This window comes from Bidens hawaiensis, unplaced genomic scaffold, assembly GCF_021521415.1.
Source record: "Bidens hawaiensis isolate Kalapana, Puna unplaced genomic scaffold, B.hawaiensis_p1.1 tig00004357_1, whole genome shotgun sequence".
NCBI classification, from domain to species: Eukaryota; Viridiplantae; Streptophyta; class Magnoliopsida; order Asterales; family Asteraceae; genus Bidens; species Bidens hawaiensis.
Window position 1 is genome coordinate 981266 of NW_027491262.1, and position 19213 is coordinate 1000478.

General features: G+C 39.5%; 1 protein-coding gene across 1 annotated transcript; it reads right to left on the reverse strand.

The window, feature by feature from the left end:
- Positions 1–295: 295 nt before the first annotated feature.
- On the reverse strand, positions 296–13035 carry LOC143626313 (uncharacterized). Its single transcript, XM_077096444.1, has 9 exons — positions 12994–13035; positions 2783–2888; positions 2563–2701; positions 1875–1983; positions 1662–1798; positions 889–1025; positions 702–805; positions 495–622; positions 296–410 (listed from the first exon to the last, which is right to left on the reverse strand). The coding sequence occupies exons 1-9, from the start codon at positions 13003–13005 to the stop codon at positions 356–358; spliced, it is 927 nt and encodes a 308-aa protein (XP_076952559.1). The 5' UTR covers positions 13006–13035; the 3' UTR covers positions 296–355.
- Positions 13036–19213: the final 6178 nt, after the last annotated feature.

Consider the following 19213-nt stretch of genomic DNA (forward strand, 5'->3'; position numbering starts at 1 on the left):
TATGCAAATCTAAACATGTAAAAACGCTAACGAGACACCGCTTCACGTTAGTAAAATAGTCTACATGATATCCACAACAAAAAGATCATCTACATAACCAAAGTTAGAATATAATTGTAATATCCACATTGACCAAAATGTGTGTTATCCTAAAAAAAACCACCTGAAGCCAACATTAACATTTAACAACATACAAAATTTCATTTTACAAATAAATAATCTGAGCATATATATTGAACCTCACCCTTTATATTATATATAAAGGTAGCTCACAATAATTAGTCACTGCTAGGATATCTTGTAAACATTTTAATTCCAAAATTGCCAAATTCACTTGTAAAGAACAAGTTCATGTTTACAATCGCTTCCTGTTGATCGATTCATAATACTTTTCTTCCCCATAAACACGCCTGAAATTACAAAAGATTAACAAAAAACTTATAAACGGTTTAAACCAATTCATAATTTTATCACGATAACAAATAATGACATACGCGATATCAGCCAAGTTTTCTGATTTTGTCACCGCCTTTCCTTCCGGAAGCTCCAAGGAAGTATAATGCATTATCATCTCTTTCAATGAGTACTTAGTGGTTTTAATATCATGATCCCATAAAATGCTCTAAAACCAAATATATAAATAAATAAATACATAAATAAACATTTTTATAGTTTTAACCTATGATTATTTAATAACATACCTTCCTAACATACTCTCTTTTCACTACTTCAATCGGTGACCCAACAGGATGGAAAATAGAAGCATTCCAAAGAGCTCCTCTAGCAACCATCACAGACGAGGCGCCTATGATAAATGATTAGTTATTAGCAAATTTATTTTATATAAAAATATAATTTTATTTAATTCATGAATAATGACTAGCTTGCCTGTCACGTTCCGAATGCGCTGAAAATCATCATACTCGAATACATCACCGTTGGCAATGATGGGAATAGAAAGTGCATCTACAACATTTGCAATTTCACTCCAGTTAGAAGGATCTCTTGGCCTATCTGCAACTCTTCTGCAATTTACTTAACGAAAACTTAAAAATTTGAAAAATTACACTTTTCGTCTTTAAACTAAGGAAATTACAGAAATCACCCTTTATGTTAATATTCTGTAATAGCTTACGTCCTTTCCACTAACGAATGCTAATTTTTTCCATTAAGCCCAGTCTTGTGCAATCGTGCATTGCACATGAAGACAGTTTGGTCATTTTACCTTAATCATGCAACAAATAGAAAAATAAAAATAAATTATAACTTGTAATTATAAACAAAATATATATTCACAAAATTTTCACATCTCTTCTCCCTCTGGAAATTTGGTCTTTTAGAGAGATGTCGAAATTTTATCCTTTTATGTATATATATTTCATATATAATAACAAATAATTGCTTTTTTATTTGCTGTGTAAATAGAGTAAAATGACCAAAATACCCTCATGTGACTGGACTTAACGGAAAAATTAACATCCGCTAGTGGAAAGGACGTAAACTGTGACAGAATGTGAAGACAAAGGATAATTTTTGTTATTTCCTTAGTTTACGAACAAAAAGTGAAATATGCTATAAACCTAAAGAATGTTGTTCTAAAAAATATTACCAAATTTTTAAAATAACAGGACCGAACAACATAAGTGGTAATAAAGTGTTACCTTCCATGGACAGCTAGAGCAGAAACCATGGTTTTTTCGATTCGTCTAGCCAATTCTACAGTATCATGAGTTGAATTTAGCAGGCGTATTTTGCACGTTACTGGTATAGATAAGTTCCTCTTTAATGTTGTCAAAATCTGGTAAGTTTTTGAAGAGTTAGATATCGGTTACAAATATTAAATAAAGAAGAAACGAATACCATGAGTTGCATACATCATGAATGAGGTCCGGTTTCTTCAATAATGCAGCTCCCATTCCTCCACTTATAGAGAACGCTTTAGGGCAGCCCATGTTTATATCTATAGCTGCAACATCTTTACACCTGAGTGAAGATAAACAATTGAAGTAATTGTGCATTTATAATAACAAAAGAAATATACTCTATAATTGCACATAGAGTTAAGTGTTAACTTCGGTTTTCATCCCTGAGGTTTACCTAGTTTAAAGTACGAATTTTCATTTTTTCTTAAATCGTGGCCCGAGGTTTCAAATACCTAATCCTTTTTGTCCTTTTCACTATGTTAGATTTTTCGGTTAAATGGAAGGGTATTTAAGTCATTTTACACGTGATGGACTATTTATGTAAATATTGAATTTCAAGAGAGGTGAAAAAAGTTCAAAAAACAACGCATTTAATCATTTTCTTATATCTTGAAAATTTTAAGATATGAAAAATGAATGATTTATTTTGCTCTGCATGTTATCGTAAAAAAACTGTGTTCTGCACAGAACTCTACCCAAACATAATAAGGGAATATTCTTTATTACTATTATTTTAGTAATTATAGTCGAATCCTAAACCAGCTCGTCTTTGATATTAGATTTGCTTGTCTTTGAAGCTATATTTATAAACATAAAACTATTTGCACATAAACATAGAACTTAGAAGAAAGAAACTTACACCAGCTGTGCAGCAGTTAAAGCCCGAACAGCGTCTGAAGTGCCCAACTGAAACACTACATGATTTCGTTCTTGATCACATGTTCGAAAAACAACATTTTCTGTACCCTTCTCCACTATATCAATAGAACCAATAGTATCTACCACATATAAACAAATGAAATTCATCAGCTACTTAATTACCATAAATAATAGAGCTGTATTGCTGCAAGTATATTTACCGTTTATGCGTCTTTCACATTTGAGTAGTTTATGATCAATAATTTCCTCGCCGTATGTAATGTCTGCACCATATTCAGCTGCCAGTAATCTGAATGGCAATGTTCCCTGACAATAAACACAGAGTTACATAACTGAAACCTTAATTTTAACTTCATGAAACTATAATTTAAAATTGCAAAAAAAAAAAAAAAAAAAAACCTAAATTTGTTAATAGAAATCTATAACATTTCTATTACTCCATCCAATCCCATCATCAAACATATATTTACTGATAAATTTCAAACATGAACAAACAAGCACATGCGAATTGATATGATTCACTCATTCAGTGTTGCAAAAATCGATATTAATCGGCTGTTATGATTGTCAGTTATGGCGGTTAGTGTTTTTCACAAGCACTAGAGGTGTGTAGGAAACCGAAAAATCCAAACCGAAACAAAAACCGACGGTTTGGTTTTATGTTTTTGTAAAAACCGAACTTATGGTCCAGTTTTGGTTTTGCATGTAATAAAAACCAAAAAAACCGAACCAAACTGAATTTCTAGATTTTTATTTTTTTATTATCTATTTTAAGTAATTTATAAGAATTTAATAAATATGTAACTCAAATATTTTTGGCCAAATGCATACTAGTCACTTAGTTAATAATTAACAGAATTATTTATACCTAAATTCATTATTTTCAGCCCAACTTCTTTTTCGGCCTAAAACTTTCAAGCTCAAATGGCAAAAACCGAAACCAAACTGAAACAAAAACAGAAACAAAAACCAAAACCGAAAAACCGAAAGTGATAGATTTAAAAAATCCAAAAACTGAATCCCAAAACCGCACCACGCACGCACTTGCCTAGTGCCTAGTATGATTGTATGATTGTTAAAAATCGTGCACAAGTTCCGATTAATCACTACCCAGGACCCCACTGTCCGACTAGCCCCTAGCGAGTTACTATCACTATTTGGTAAAAATCAGTCAAAAGCGTAAAATTTATTCATATATATAAAATTTGGTATATATGTGGATATTTAAAAATTTAAATGTAAATTCCAATCCGATTAATCAATAGCCAATGCCTACTCAACCGTCTGACTAGCACCTAGCGAGTTACTAATCGGTATTTGGTAAAAATCTGTCAAAATTATAAAATTTATTTATATATAAAATTTGGTATATATGTGGATATTTGAAAATTCACATATAAATTCCAATCCGATTAATTAATAGCCAGTACCTACTCAAAATTGTAAAATTTATTTTATGTATATTTGAAAATTTACATATCAGTTCCAATCCGATTAATCACTAGTTCCTAACTAACCAACCGTCCGACTAGCGCCTAGCGAGTTATACAACACTGGATTTTTGCATCATTATTCTATTTCTAAATTCTAATAATAATAATAATTTACACAAATCTAGTATAGTAAAGCTAGAACTTTATTTTTCTCCAGTTTTTTCAAACTTCTACAAAGATGGTTAGAGAAATTCCGGTAACCATAACCCCTGCTACTAGGGGGAATACCGGCAACACAGTTTTTACGAACACTACCCCGGCTACCGAAGCCGGGGCAAGCGAAGTAAATTTTACGAACACTACCCCACTTACCAAAGCTGGGGCAAGTGCAGTAAATGATCGCCTACTGGGATCCACTAATACCCAGGTTGAGAAACGAAGACTCCCCCGCCAAACTCTCGAAGAAGTTAAGGCATGGGCGGAGGCACGACAAAAGGAATTCCAGGCTGAGTTGGACGAACGCTTGCGTTCCGTGCAACAGGCCGACGAATTCGAATACTGGGAGGATGACTCGGAGGAATCCGACTCCGACGCGAACCCTCGCCATAGGGCAAAAGGGAAGCATAAGGAAACGGAATCCCAACCGAAAAGGCATTTTGGACAAGCCTTCAAACCAAAAAGCACAGGTGGAAGTCCACGAGACTTCTCTAAAACGTTCAGACCAAACGTTGCAAATGCAGGAACGTCCAAATTTGCAAGGGACATTGCTGAGGCAATCGCCCCAAAGAGTGCCAAACAAATGCCCAACATAGGCACATATGACGGTATATCTGATCCAGACGATCATTTGAACAGGTTCATAGCAGGGGCAACCGTCAGCAATTGGACGGAACCCACGTGGTGTTACATGTTCCAAATGACGCTGGTTGGGGCTGCTAGAGCATGGTTCGATCGTCTACCGGTCAACCACATCTACGACTGGGCAGACTTCCAACAAAAGTTTAGCCAACACTTCAGCCAGCAACGGAAGTATACCGAGGAGCAATGGACAATCCTCAAATGCATACGAGAGGAAGACGAATCTCTGCCAAACTTCATCACTCGCTTCAACTCAAAGAAGCTAAGTTTGGGCAATATCAGTGAAGATCTTGTTCGCGCTGCCTTCATCCAGGGCGCACATGACCCAGAGCTCATCCGCACCCTAACGGGTAAAGATGGCATGCCATCCACATGGGATGGCATCATGACAGCAGCAAAACGCTATGCGGAAACAGAAAAACAACTGGGTAGAGATCTCCCACAGAGCACAAACCTCTACACCCAGAGGACGAGAGAAGACAACGTCCTCACCGCCCGATTAAATAAAAAACGAAAGCTAGGCATCTGGCAGTCAAGGGTAAACTTTGACACCTCATCCGGCTTGCAAAATCGGTTGGGCGGAAGGGATAATGTACAGTCGCACCGGAACTCCAGATGGACGCCACTCACCAAAAGCGTCACTGAGATATTCGCCACTGAAGGGCTCCCATGGCCAAAACCGCCAATAATCCGACATCGTCACGATGCAGATCGGAGCAAATACTGTGACTTTCACAAGACAAAGGGCCACAACACTGAAGAATGCATAGATGTAAAAGATATGGTCGAAGCATTTGTCAGAGATGGGACGCTCGCGCACCTCGTGGCGTAATAAAGGCTGAGCAGGCGGGTGCGTATAGAACCCCAGCTGGGGAAAACACGAATCAATTCCAGCTTCAAAATCGAGACTACATGCTGCGTAAAGAACGAGATCCCGAACCAGGTGCGTATCGGCTCGATGGCACTCCCATCCCAACAAGGGAGCTCATTTACACATTTTGCATGTAAATCAATTCCAATTTGTAAAGAAAAGGCCAAGAGCCACTTCTAATGGAAATGATTCTCTTAAGAATATCGAAGCTGATGATTTTACATTTAATACTTTTCTGGACACTAATATGCCGGTTTTCACCGCATAATTACGTGAAGTCATTGCATGGGAAGGCGGTCCTACCCGCACGAACCCAATAACGTGACAAACCTTCACGCAGGTCAGTTGAAGGGGAAAAAGTTCAGCACCCAAAAATGAAAGTGCCGGTCTATCCGCATGAATCATTAACGAAACTGAATAATAACCTATCAACAACCGCGCGTCGAACGGTTAAAACTATCCAACACTGGTGACGGCATTCACATAACGTGAAGTCGTTGCGTGGGAAGGCGGTCTTACCCGCACGAACCCAATAACGTGGCAAACTTTCACGCAGGTCAGTTGAAGGAGTTCAATTATTCCATTAAATGAAAGTGCCGGTCTATCCGCATGAATCATGAAAGGAAAATGAACACTAACCTATCGACAACCGCGCGTCGAACGGTTCAAAACAAAATTCTTATAAAGGTAAGAAAAACCTACACGCAGGTCAGATAAGGGTAAAGTTTTGCCATCCTACTAAGTGCAAGTGACGGTTCTACCCGCACAATCACGAAAGAGGAAGCAAAACTTCACACCTATTATCAACCACGTTCAAAGGTTAACTTATCCTCAAAAGGTAAGAAAAACCTACACGCAGGTCAGATAAGGGTAAAGTTTTGCCATCCTACTAAGTGCAAGTGACGGTTCTACCCGCACAATCACGAAAGAGGAAGCAAAACTTCACACCTATTATCAACCACGTTCAAAGGTTAACTTATCCTCAAAAGGTAAGAAAAACCTACACGCAGGTCAGATAAGGGTAAAGTTTTGCCATCCTACTAAGTGCAAGTGACGGTTCTACCCGCACAATCACGAAAGAGGAAGCAAAACTTCACACCTATTATCAACCACGTTCAAAGGTTAACTTATCCTCAAAAGGTAAGAAAAACCTACACGCAGGTCAGATAAGGGTAAAGTTTTGCCATCCTACTAAGTGCAAGTGACGGTTCTACCCGCACAATCACGAAAGAGGAAGCAAAACTTCACACCTATTATCAACCACGTTCAAAGGTTAACTTATCCTCAAAATGTAAGAAAAACCTACACGCAGGTCAGATAAGGGTAAAGTTTTGCCATCCTACTAAGTGCAAGTGACGGTTCTACCCGCACAATCACGAAAGAGGAAGCAAAACTTCACACCTATTATCAACCACGTTCAAAGGTTAACTTATCCTCAAAAAGTAAGAAAAACCAGCACGCAGGTTAGATAAAAGTTAAAGTTTAGCCATCCTACCAAGTGCAAGTGACGGTTCTACCCGCACAATCACGAAGGAGGAAGCGAAACTTTAACCCACTATCAACCACGTTCAAAGGTTCTTATTCTAAACACTTGGAAAATTGCTAATTTAAACTAAGTATGCAAGTCATAAGTTTATAAAGCAAGGAACCCAAAGAAGGAAATAACAATCTTATACGCAAAAAGATTAATATTTCAAGAATATATTACAAGAATGGCCAGGTAACTACCCGCCTAAAAGAAAATAAAAAACTATACAAGTCTTAGCAATGGGAAGGGATCTTCAGGATCAAGCCTCAGGGCCGCTACCACTTGGACCCGCTCCGTCAGAACGGGGTGGTTCGAGGAACGCTTTGAGGACAGCTAACCCATCATCAGCAGCAGCTACTTCGTCCACCTTCTCCACCACTGGATGCGGGAAGGCGGCGTATTGGTTCAATGCTTGGTCATAAATGGCTTCAGTATCCACATTGAATAAAGGGAAGTTGGAAGGCGGGACGCCTTTCTCAACAAACCCTAGACCAAGCATGAAGCCGGCCTTTTCCCCATCATCATGAGAAGCGTTGAGGGCTGCGGTCATAGCATCATCGTAAGAGGTCTCTGAAAAGACCCGACGCACAACCTACAAAGAAAACACAAGTATTAGAACCTTTTCTTACAAAAGAAATGCGTGAAAATAAATCTAAACATACCTGAGGCAACGCTTCTCGAAGAAGCCATCGGAGGGCAGCTTGAGCTTCGGTATGGGCGCGTTCGGCTTCGCTCTTGTTAAGGTTGGCAAGTAAAACTTCCTTAGCGGCAGCCTCTTCGACGCCCTTAAGCTTCCGCTGGGTCTGGTCAAGCACCCCCCTTTGGTCCAGGATTTCCTGGAGTTTCTTGGCATCTTCCATTGCCAAGGCATCATGAGCGCGTTGGAGAGCCTCTAATTTGGCCTTGAGCTCCTCATTCTCCACACGCAAAGGCTCAGCAACGGCTTCAGCCTTGGCAGCCCTCTCGGTTGCGTTTCGCGCAGTCTCCCTGGCCAACCGAAGCTGTTCATTCACAGCTTGGGCAGCCTTGGAGCGGGCCTCGAGTCGCGCCTGAACTTCAACCTCGAGGGCCTTGAAGGCCTTCTCCTTGTCGGCGGCAGCTGCCGCCAGCTGTTGGTTCTCCTCCCGAAGAGCACGCGCCTCAGATATGTCCTTGGCGTGAGCTGCTTTCAACTTGTCGTTTTCACGACAAAGCAGCTCGACGCGCGGCTGCATCCGGGCCTGGAGAACCCGAAGCTCATTAGTTAGCCTACCCTCCTGGTAGCTAACCATGGCTTCCCCCAACGCGCCCGGAGGAGCAGCGTGGCGAGCCCAGTCCACGCACTCCACGGGTGTGCGAAGGGTTGTTCCTCGGCGTATGTTCCATCGAGGAACATACACTTCATTGGAATCCGACACTGCAAAAGAAACAAAAGCAGTAAGGAAAAGATGATGAAAAACATTAAGGGAAAAAGTGGAACCCTACGCACCTGTAGGGTCAATGACAGGCCGATAGCCGCCAAACCCATCACCTGAACCTAAAGGAAATCCATCCAACAGGTCAGGCAGACGGGAAGGTGGCAAAGATCGGCGTGAAGCCCTGCGCGTACCTGATGGTCCGGCCATTGGTGCCGGTGGCGCGGGCATGGTGGCAGCCGCCGTGGTCGCCGTCGTTGTCTCCGCCGCGGTCGCCGCCTCCTTAAAAGCAGCAGTAACCGCCGGTTCCGTGAAGGATGCTGTAAAAATCGCACTCACGGCCGGCGGTGACGTCATCTCGGCCGGAACAGTTGGCTCGACGGAACGACCAACTGGACCAGCGGATGCAGGCGCAGGCGACTGGGTCGACGCCTCAGGAAGGCTGACCGAGCCTACCATCATTGGCGAGGAAGTACTCCCCTGCGTTTCACCCAGGATTGCGTCAACATCCACGCCTGCACAAAGAAGAAAGTGTTAAAAGAAAATTAAGAAGTGACAAATCTACAAAGGCATTATGATTATACTTACGGGTTTTCTTGACCCTGAACGTACGGACGGGCGGGGAGGAACCCGATGGAGCCGGCCTCTTGGTACCGGTCACCGTCGTCTTCGTTGGTTCTCCGGAGGTAACGGTCGTAGCCTCCGGAGCAGTGGTCTTCTCACCACCGGGCTTCCCCGCCACCTCTTCACTATCTGACTCCGTGTCAGATAGAACCACTGGATCAGCTGTGGCCTTCTCCTTCCCCTTCACGCCGGCAGCAGTCTTCTTCCGCACAAGGGGAGGACCATCTGCGGATTCCTCAGAAGACAGGACGTAAGGATTTTCAGCAACGGGTACAGCATTGAGGGGTTCAGGATAGAATATCTCCTTACCTGGCCGCCGGTGGCTCAGGATCTCTTGGCCCGGCGGATAGACCTCCACAAACCTATCCGCCGTTTTCTCCAGGATGGGCAACTCATTGTCATCCAGAGCACGAGTGCCCACCCGCACAGGGCTGTCAGCTTCCCGCGGGAACAGGAGCGACTCCAAATTATTCCCCTCTGAAAGAAAAAGAAACAGTTAGAAAATTAACTAATATCAGCAAGAAAGACAAGACATACCATAAGGAATAGAGTTCAAACCATATTCAAGAAGGATGGGAAACCGGGACGCATCCTTCCATACCCGGCTCATCCCCAGCAGCACCATCCCGGACTCCGCAAACCGGTAAACCGGAGATTGGACCCGGGATATCTTCGCGAACCATTCCGCCTCCTGGTAGCTGGAAGCGTGAAGGCTCGGAAGCGCTTGACCCTTCTTGAACTTCATAGCAATGGGGATGGCGCGGGCAGAGATGTAGAAGAACTCCCGCTTCCACGATCGGAGACTGCGCTCGGTCACGCAGATCTTCAAACCCTTTATACGGGTTGTCAGGGTGTACCACCCTTGGACGCACCTCCAAGTATAGAAGGTCATCAGGCGGTCCACGTAGGGCTCAATACCCAGAATCCGGCACACCCACTCGAAGTGCCGGACCTTGGCAATCGCCATCGGATGCACCTCGGTCAGGTGCACACCGTGCCTCTCCAGGACACGATACATAAACTTTGTCAATGGAAACCTAAGGTTCCCATAAACAAAGAATGCAGCATATACCCCGATCTTGCCACTGGGGGCATCGTACACAGTTTGGTGGGATTCAGGAAACTCAGGCTCGAGAGACTCGAGCATGAACTTCCTGACTATGTACTGGTACTGATCGAGAGGTAGAGCACACTGGCACTCGCCAGCAGTACTCCTATCGTCGGCTACAGCTTCAGCATCATGAGAAGACATTTTTGCAGAAAGAAGAGTGATTTCGGGAAAATGCTTGCCTGAAAAAGGGGAGTATTTGCCGGAAATCACTAAGAAGAAGAAGAGAGGTGAAAGTGTGGATTACAAAGGGGCCTCTCCCCCTTTATATACTAATCGCAATTAATGCGGTGAATTTAATGCGGAGGAGAGAGAAATCGAAGGTGCAATGAAACTATGACACGTGGCAAAAAGCAGGCTGGCAACAGCTGTTGACAGGACGCGTGCCAGTAATTTCGCGGCCACGCGCCCGAAAAATCGTGCCCACGCGCCAGGAAAAGCGTCTGGAATGACCATGTTCTGTCACGTCACCATAACTTCCTGCACGTCCTGACACAGTCAGAAGAAACCGTCGCACGACGTTTCAGAGGTTTGGACTGTTCTTATCTTTCCACCAACTCTTCGAATTTCAAAATTCAAAATTCGAAAATATTAAAAAGTAAGCGGGAAAATACCCCTTACCCCTTGGCAAACAAGTAACCGTTAGACGGATGCGGGTACAGTGTAAAGGCAAAACCCTTCACATACCTAGCACCCGCAGGGAATTGAAGCCAAGTAAACCTTGGCGAACAAGTAACCGTTAGACGGATGCGGGTACAGTGTAAAGGCAAAATCCTTCACATACCTAGCACCCGCAGGGAATTGAAGCCAAGTAAACCTTGGCGAACAAGTAACCGTTAGACGGATGCGGGTACAGTGTAAAGGCAAAATCCTTCACATACCTAGCACCCGCAGGGAATTGAAGCCAAGTAAACCTTGGCGAACAAGTAACCGTTAGACGGATGCGGGTACAGTGTAAAGGCAAAACTCTTCACATACCTAGCACCCGCAGGGAATTGAAGCCAAATATTCCTCGGCAACCAAGTAACTATAAGACAGATGCGGGTACAGTGTAAAGGCAAAACCCTTCGCATACCTAGCACCTGCAGGGAATTGACGCTAGGAATACCTTGGAAGTAAAGTAACCGTAAGACGAGCGCTGGTACAGTGTTAAGGCAAAACCCTTCACATACCTAGCGCTCCGCTGGGAATTGAAACCAGGAAGGATCTTCTGGGCAATGCTTGCGGAAACGGAAATAACATCCCCGCATAGCGGGAACGTTGAGAACTACGTTGTTTGAAGTTCCAGGATGGAATTGGTGGTTTTAACATAATTGATCACTATGTTCAAAACTACCAAAACCTCATGGAGAATCCACACAACTGGGACTCAATGCTCCTGACTTGCGAGGAGGTTACAGACCTACCCGCATCATACCCAAAGACCAAGCAGGAAACTCGGGCATTTCTGCAAGTGACAAGGACTTCCCATGGAAAACCTTACAAAACCCTTTTCAAAACCCTTTGCTTAAGTCCAAAAGTTCACCTCACTTTATTAAACACGCATGAGAAGAACATTGGACTGGGGGGACTTGAAGAGGTAGGTCCCAGCAGAGCCCAGTTGGACCCGCAAGACTCACCTTAAACAGGGACGTCTGCGCAGAGACCAACTGGATCCGCAGGACCAACCATGCTCAGAGACGTGACGTCCTTACGCGCAGTATGCAAGCTGGTCCCGCAGGAAATGCCTCCCATGGTGAAGGACTCCGCCTGTTCCCGCAGCCTCGGATACAAGCCATGAGGGAAGGCCACCCGCGCAGCATGGCTACACGCACTAGGTACTTAGCTCTCGATCATTCAGTGTCACCTGAAGGAATGAGCAAAGCCGGGAGCAATCCCGCACAGAGGCGGGAGGGGGAATACTCCCGCCCAAATAAGCCAGTCTATACTGAAGGACCTTTCACTGTACCTGACGAGGTATGGGCGAAAGATCTGATCAGGGATACGACAGCTCACTGATACAGTATGGCGAGCAGCATGCTCCTGTACTGTATCACTATTAAGCCGCTGCCTACTCACCAACTACTGTCATACCACGTGCGTAGCCGGCAGTTGGTGGAAAGGGAATAGTATACAGCAGGCCTGGTCGCTATCAGCCGCTGCCTACCCACCAAATACCAGCAGGGCACGTGCGTAGGCTACTGTTGATGAACAGGAACACTGTTGCAGCCGGCCATACCTCCTTGGAAACCTACCTTCGGCTATAAATACCCCAAATGGTATGATCATCTAAACACAACATATCTTACTACATTATCATATTATACCTGATATCTGCTCTAGCAATCTCTTAATATACTTTTATATTTAAAGAGCAATCTAGTCTGATTCTCACGCCGGAGGGTGGTCACAAGGAGGAACCCCCCCTTCTCAGTGACGAGCTCACGGTGTCTGTTTTGCAGGTTATCAGAAGAACCATCTTCCAAGGGTCTAACCCCTCGTGGGAAACAGCTATCCAACCCCCAGGTTACCAGTAATCTGTCCGGGGTCCGGTTAGTGTTTCTTCATATAGTAAAATAAACGAGAGTGTATATATTATGATATACATGAACTTACAACTCGAACCATTGGAGCAAGTACAAGTTTGTTCCTGTACTCCATCTCGCAGAGTTTGATTCCTGCTGGTCAAACTAGTTGACCACTTTAAGTTTTTAACCAGATGGATGGTATTGGTATGGTTAATGGTATGAAACATATTGGGCCAAAATAAACCGGTGGGTTGGGTTGGGTTGGGTTGGGTTGGGATTATTGAAGTATGTGGAAAAGCCCAATTTGGAAATAATTTTTTTGGGAAATAAAGTTGTGTTATTTATTTATTTATTTATTGTGATAAGTGTTTTTAGAACCGGACCGGAAACTCGGGGATTTGCCGATCTGATTTTATGTGTTTGCATCGATTTTGTTTGAATTTGTCGGTCAGGAACCAGACTGGATGGTCGATGGTTGAGCGGGAATTAAGAACCCAATATTTTATGTATAAAAATAAGGTATATTGGATTTTATTAATTTTAAACTTTTAATTATCATCTTTTGGTAGTTGTTGGCCCCAGCTAACGAATTAGCTGATAATGATCTCATCTTTTATCATACTTGTTCCCAACGGTCTGCGGCTAACAGAATGCTAACGTCGTTAGTAAAGGCCTCAATTGTTGAGGTCTCCGGAACCCTGGAACTATCGCCGGAATCGGTTGATGGTGCTCAAGTGGTTGTGGTGTATTGGTGGTGAGTCAGTTGGTGGTGGTGGCGTTCAGTTTAAGTTTTCTGGCAAAAAAATGTAACTCTTCCGACCAAATGCATTTTTCCGTCGACTTAAAACTAACGTCGTTAGCATTCTGTTAGTTGCGAACCGTTGGAAACAAATATGATAAAATATGAGATCGTTATCAGCCAATTCATTAGTTTGAACCGGCAACGACCAAACAAAGATAGTTGAGATTAATAAAAATCAATACACCTAAAATTAAAGTATTGTTACAGTTTACTAACTAGTTATGATGTTACATGGCTTTAGAAACTAGTGTAATCAGTGAACCAGTAAGACGGCTGGGTTGAAGGCTAGTCCGATTATAAAAATATTGGTTGTGATTCAAATAAACAACACCAATAGTATTCAGTAAATCCAATAAAAAAACAAAAGCTATTAGTAGAGCTTGTTTTTAGAGAGACATCCGACTTCAACACCAAAAACATAGAAAAATACGTATGCTAATACTATAACAAATGGTTAAACAACTGAAAGCAATTTTTAAATAAAGTCCAACGGCTAAGAATATATATGTCTTTCTATGAATTTGAGAAATATATATATTAATATTCTGGAAAGTCAGAAAAGGAATTCAAAAACTTTTTTTTGATTTTATAAAAACAATAAAAAATTCAAAAACGTTATTTTCTTTGTGTACTTGTTCTCTTTTTCTAGAAACTAAATCCTACAGTGACCACATTGATTATAAATAAAAGGTTAAAATATTAAACTATTATTAAACTTTTATTGTCAATGACATAAAGCTTGGTCCCTCATGCCCTCTTCTAGAATCCTTATTATGTGACGTTTTAACGTTTATCAACTATAAATCATTATATTTCACACATTATATTGTAACATGATAAAACTTATGCTTAGTTTGTAACAATGTGTTATTTGTGTCACTTGTAACATGACCATTATTGGTGGGTGCGATATCCTGTATATTTGGGTTGTAGGATTTTAATAATTTCATGATTTATTGAATCTGATTAACTAACTCAGAAAATATTTATAGATGGTTCTAATTTTAAACGTATTTTTCTAGATGATATATATAATAATTGAAAGTTAACCTTGTTAGTTTTTTTAATGATACGGATTGATTATGTGACAAAAACGTCTCTTACCGCAAATTAAGAGGAAAACTTAACACACATGGCCTACATTTTTAATGAACACTTGATTGAAGCCCTAAAACAACAAACAAGGTTAAATTTTAGCAACTTTCAATTATTCTTAACTAGGTTAGATCTCGTGTTCCACAAGGACGAAAATTATAATAAAAATAAAAAATATTATATGTAATACGTAAATTCAGTTATTTTATATAATAATTTTTATTTATGACTTTTATTTTATATTCATTTAAAATCAAATTATTACTTAAAGTATTAAAATTGAAATGCATGTATATAAAAAATGTTAGAAGATATGTCCATGTTTTTTACCATTTAATAATTTTCCAATATTTTAGCCATTGCATTTGATTTATATAGTCGGACTTTTGTTATTGATTTAAATGATTATAAAATAAAATTAATAAAGAATTTTATATTAAATTGTAAAAGGTTAAAGATCAGTCTTTATAACTTTATATGAATAAGTTGATTTAACTTTAGAATTTTATGCATTTAAGGGAATTTCATATGTGGAATTTGTGCATTTAATAAATTGTTATGTATTTTAATAAATGTTAATTAGGTGGAAAATGCATTTAAGAGAATTACATATGTGGAATCCAATGTGAACACTCTATAATGATGCCATGTGAAAAAATTATCTTGCTTTAATAGTATAGTTAGAGTTAGATGAACACTTAATTTGCAGTAAGAGACACATTTTTGCCATGTAAGCAGTCTATGTTATAAAAAAACTAATGGGGTTTTCAGTTAGTGCGAGATTTCTATACGAAAATGCATTCAACGTTGGGACTGTTAACAAATATTTTCTAAGTTTTGTAAGTCAAAGTTAAAAGTATTAAAATCCAATAATCCCTTATATGATGAAACATTTATTGTCGTCCATATATTCAAACTTATGGTTGATATTTGAGATTATAAACTTTTATGCATGGCATGTACAAATATTAGCTGGCTCTTGAGGTGTGCGTGCCATATTTCGGTCGAGGCATGTTATTTTGGAGGGCAAAAAAGTATATAGTATTTATATGTGTGTGTATATATAAAGACAGAGAGATACTTGATTTTGTTATTATATTTATTGTTATAACGCTAATATCATTTAAAAAGTTTATATATTTCGTCACTCACTAGATATAAGAGTCTTTTTATTTCAGCTCGGTCGATGTATATAAATTCTGGGAAACAAACCTAATTAAATACACATATAGTAATATCAGAATTAAATGTCAGAATCAATATACGATGTGGCTTTAGAATCTTTGTAGTTCGTTTAAAGACAAAAGAATAATATAATAATATAATCTTATTACTTCTGGACACCGAAGGTTCTGGGGATAGTCAAAAAGGAAAAATTCTTACAGTTATCACTAAGGGAGAACACAAACATCAAGTTAGTTGAGGAAATAATTTAATAGTTTAAACAGGACAACAAATTAAATGAGATTTATTTGCCAAGTAAATGTTAAATGAATATTTTGATACTAGAAAATTATGCCCCTTTACAAACTGAATGAAATAGATCACACAGGAAGAGAAAAAGAGTAATATTTGGTTAATTAATGAAATGCAGTTACCTATTTATTTGTTTTTGTTTTTAATTATGTTCTATTTTGTATTTCAGACTTTCACTCTCTCACTTTCTTGGCACCCATGGACGAAGCATAGCGAGGGCCTATTTTTTATGCAGTAATGTAAATTAACCTATTTTTTCTTGAAAATTTGTATACACACTATAAATTTACCTGTTTTCGGCTAAAAATTTGAGCCCGACCCCCTTTTTATGAAAACTTTCATAAATAAGCTTCGCCACTGTTAACACCACCACCACCGCTTTTATCGCTGTCGCTGCGGCCAACACCACCACGCGATCATGTATCCTGCGGTCATTGCACTACAAGAATTTTGGCCTATCCAGACAACGATTTTTGAACTTTTCCTGACGACTTGTCGTCGGTACAAATCAAAAACACTTATCCCAACAACTTGTTGTCCGGAATAGTGTAGTTGGCATAGCTTCGTCCCGAAAAATAACCTAAAACCTTTCCCCACCACATTTCGTCGGGACAAGTGTTACAAAAACTTTTTTAAGAAAAAGTTTTATTTTTTATAAAAAACATAAATAACATTTTTTAATTATAATAATATAATATTCATTTATCTATACCGACGACATGTTGTCGGGATAGAGTTTAGATATTATTTTATTTTTTAATACTAGATGTCGTTGGTATAGATAAAGTAATAAAATAATATTTAAATTCTATCCCGACAACATGTCCTCGGTATAGATAAATGATATCCCAACAACTTGTAGTCGGTATAGATAACGGAATAAAATAATGTTTAAATCTATCCTGACAACATGTCGTCGGGATAAAGTATAGAATATTATATTATTTTATTATTACCGACAAAAAGTTGTCGGTATAGAATTTAAAAATATTTTATTTATTTATTTATCTATACCGACGACATGTTGTCGGTATAGAGTTTAAAATAATGCATCTGCAGGATGCTGCTGCATTTTTCGCTATTTTTCGGGATTTTTACCTGTTTTTCAACTTAATCCAAAATACCAAAATAAAAGTCCAAAAACCATTCATAACTTAAATTATCCTACATCAAACATATAACATTCAACCCTTCAATTTGTCCAAAACGTGCAAAAAAAAGTAAGTTATCCAAATGAAATACAACTAAAAGGACATTGCCATTGTTTAATCATCACTTTCATCATCGGATTCATAAGATTGATGTTGTTTCCATTGATTCTTGGCATCTTCAAGTTTTTTTGTCAAGCTCTTGTGACATTTTTGCAAACATCTCTTGCATCTGACTTTGTTGTTGTTGGAGTTCGGCTTTTAAACTTTCTTGCCAATCATGTTGTGATGATCCGGAGGAAGAGCCAAATTTAGGTACTAACAGGTGGTGTTGCCCTTCTTTCAATATGTCCAATTCCTCGTAGATGCCCGCGCGATTCACCAAAAACATTTCGAAAAACTTCTGAATCACAATAGTTGTCATCATCCCTTAAATCTCCAATTCTTCGTCTTTCCGCTCTAAAGCCGTTCCTAACATAATAAACATAAATATGCTCACTTTGGTTGAAATGGGTAATTTTGGCCCATTTGAACCAAAACCCTCATATGTTGAGTTATTTAAAGTGTGTTATGATCGTTTTGGCCCGAACAAACTTTAGTTTACCAACATATATTAGTTTTGGTTGAAATGGGTAATTTTGACCCATTTGAACCAAAACTCTCACATTTTGAGTTATTTAAAGTGTGTTATACTCGTTTTGGCCCGAACATACTTTAATTGACCAAAACATATAAGTTTGGTTGAAATGGGCAATTTTGACCCATTTGAACCAAAAATCCCATATTTTGAGTTATTTAAAGTGTGTTGTGCTCTTTTAGGCCCGAACACACTTTATATAACCAAAATATATAAGTTTTGATTGAAATGGATAATTTTGACCAAAATAAATACAAGTAGGTCCGAATCAGTTACATAGTCTAATCGTGCCGCTTCGTTGACCCATTCGCCAACCTTTGTATGGGTGTCCTCAAAACCCTCAACATAACTTGTAGGTTCTTTGTTTTCAGTCTAATTAGATATATTGAAAAAATTAATATAACCCTTTCAGCATGAGATTAAATTAGTATGTCTTTGTATAATAGTAACATTTTTCTTACCTGCACCCAACGCTTTTGGGTGTAAGATTGACTCCCGTGGCAACTCACATAGTGGTGTTTTTCTCGGTTTCTCTTATTTGCTTCACATTGGTTTAAGTATTTCTTATCTTGAAGAGCTTGTCAATCACGTCAATCCAACGTTCCTCGTCAAAGTCACTTGGAGGACAAAGTTTAGCCATTTCGGGATTGTCACCTCCCTTTATGAAGTCATAGTGAGACTTTAACTCGTTTTTTCGTTCCTTGAACGCCCTTTGACATTCATGGTTTATTGTAGCCTCAACTTTAGCCTAGTGATCTTTTTCTTGAGTGTGCGAATGAAGATCAAAATAATGCTGCCGGAACAAGTAATTAGAAACATAAAACAATATATATATATATATATTACAAATACAACATTCTATAATATACTTACATATAATGCATCCCATAACTCAAATTTATACTTTGAAGGAACTTTATTCCAATCGCGATAGTGCATAGGAAACTTGTTCCAAATGTGGGTCGACATGAACCTTATAAAATCAGACTGATTATCTCCAACAAACCTGACATGTTCACCAACGAAGGCAACTTGAATATGCAAGGGTTTGTTGCCGTTTTGTTCATATTTACTCATTAGTTTTTTATTGTTTGCCCTGCCTCTTGTTACTTTCGGGATTGCTACAATAATACACATATTAAAAAGTTAG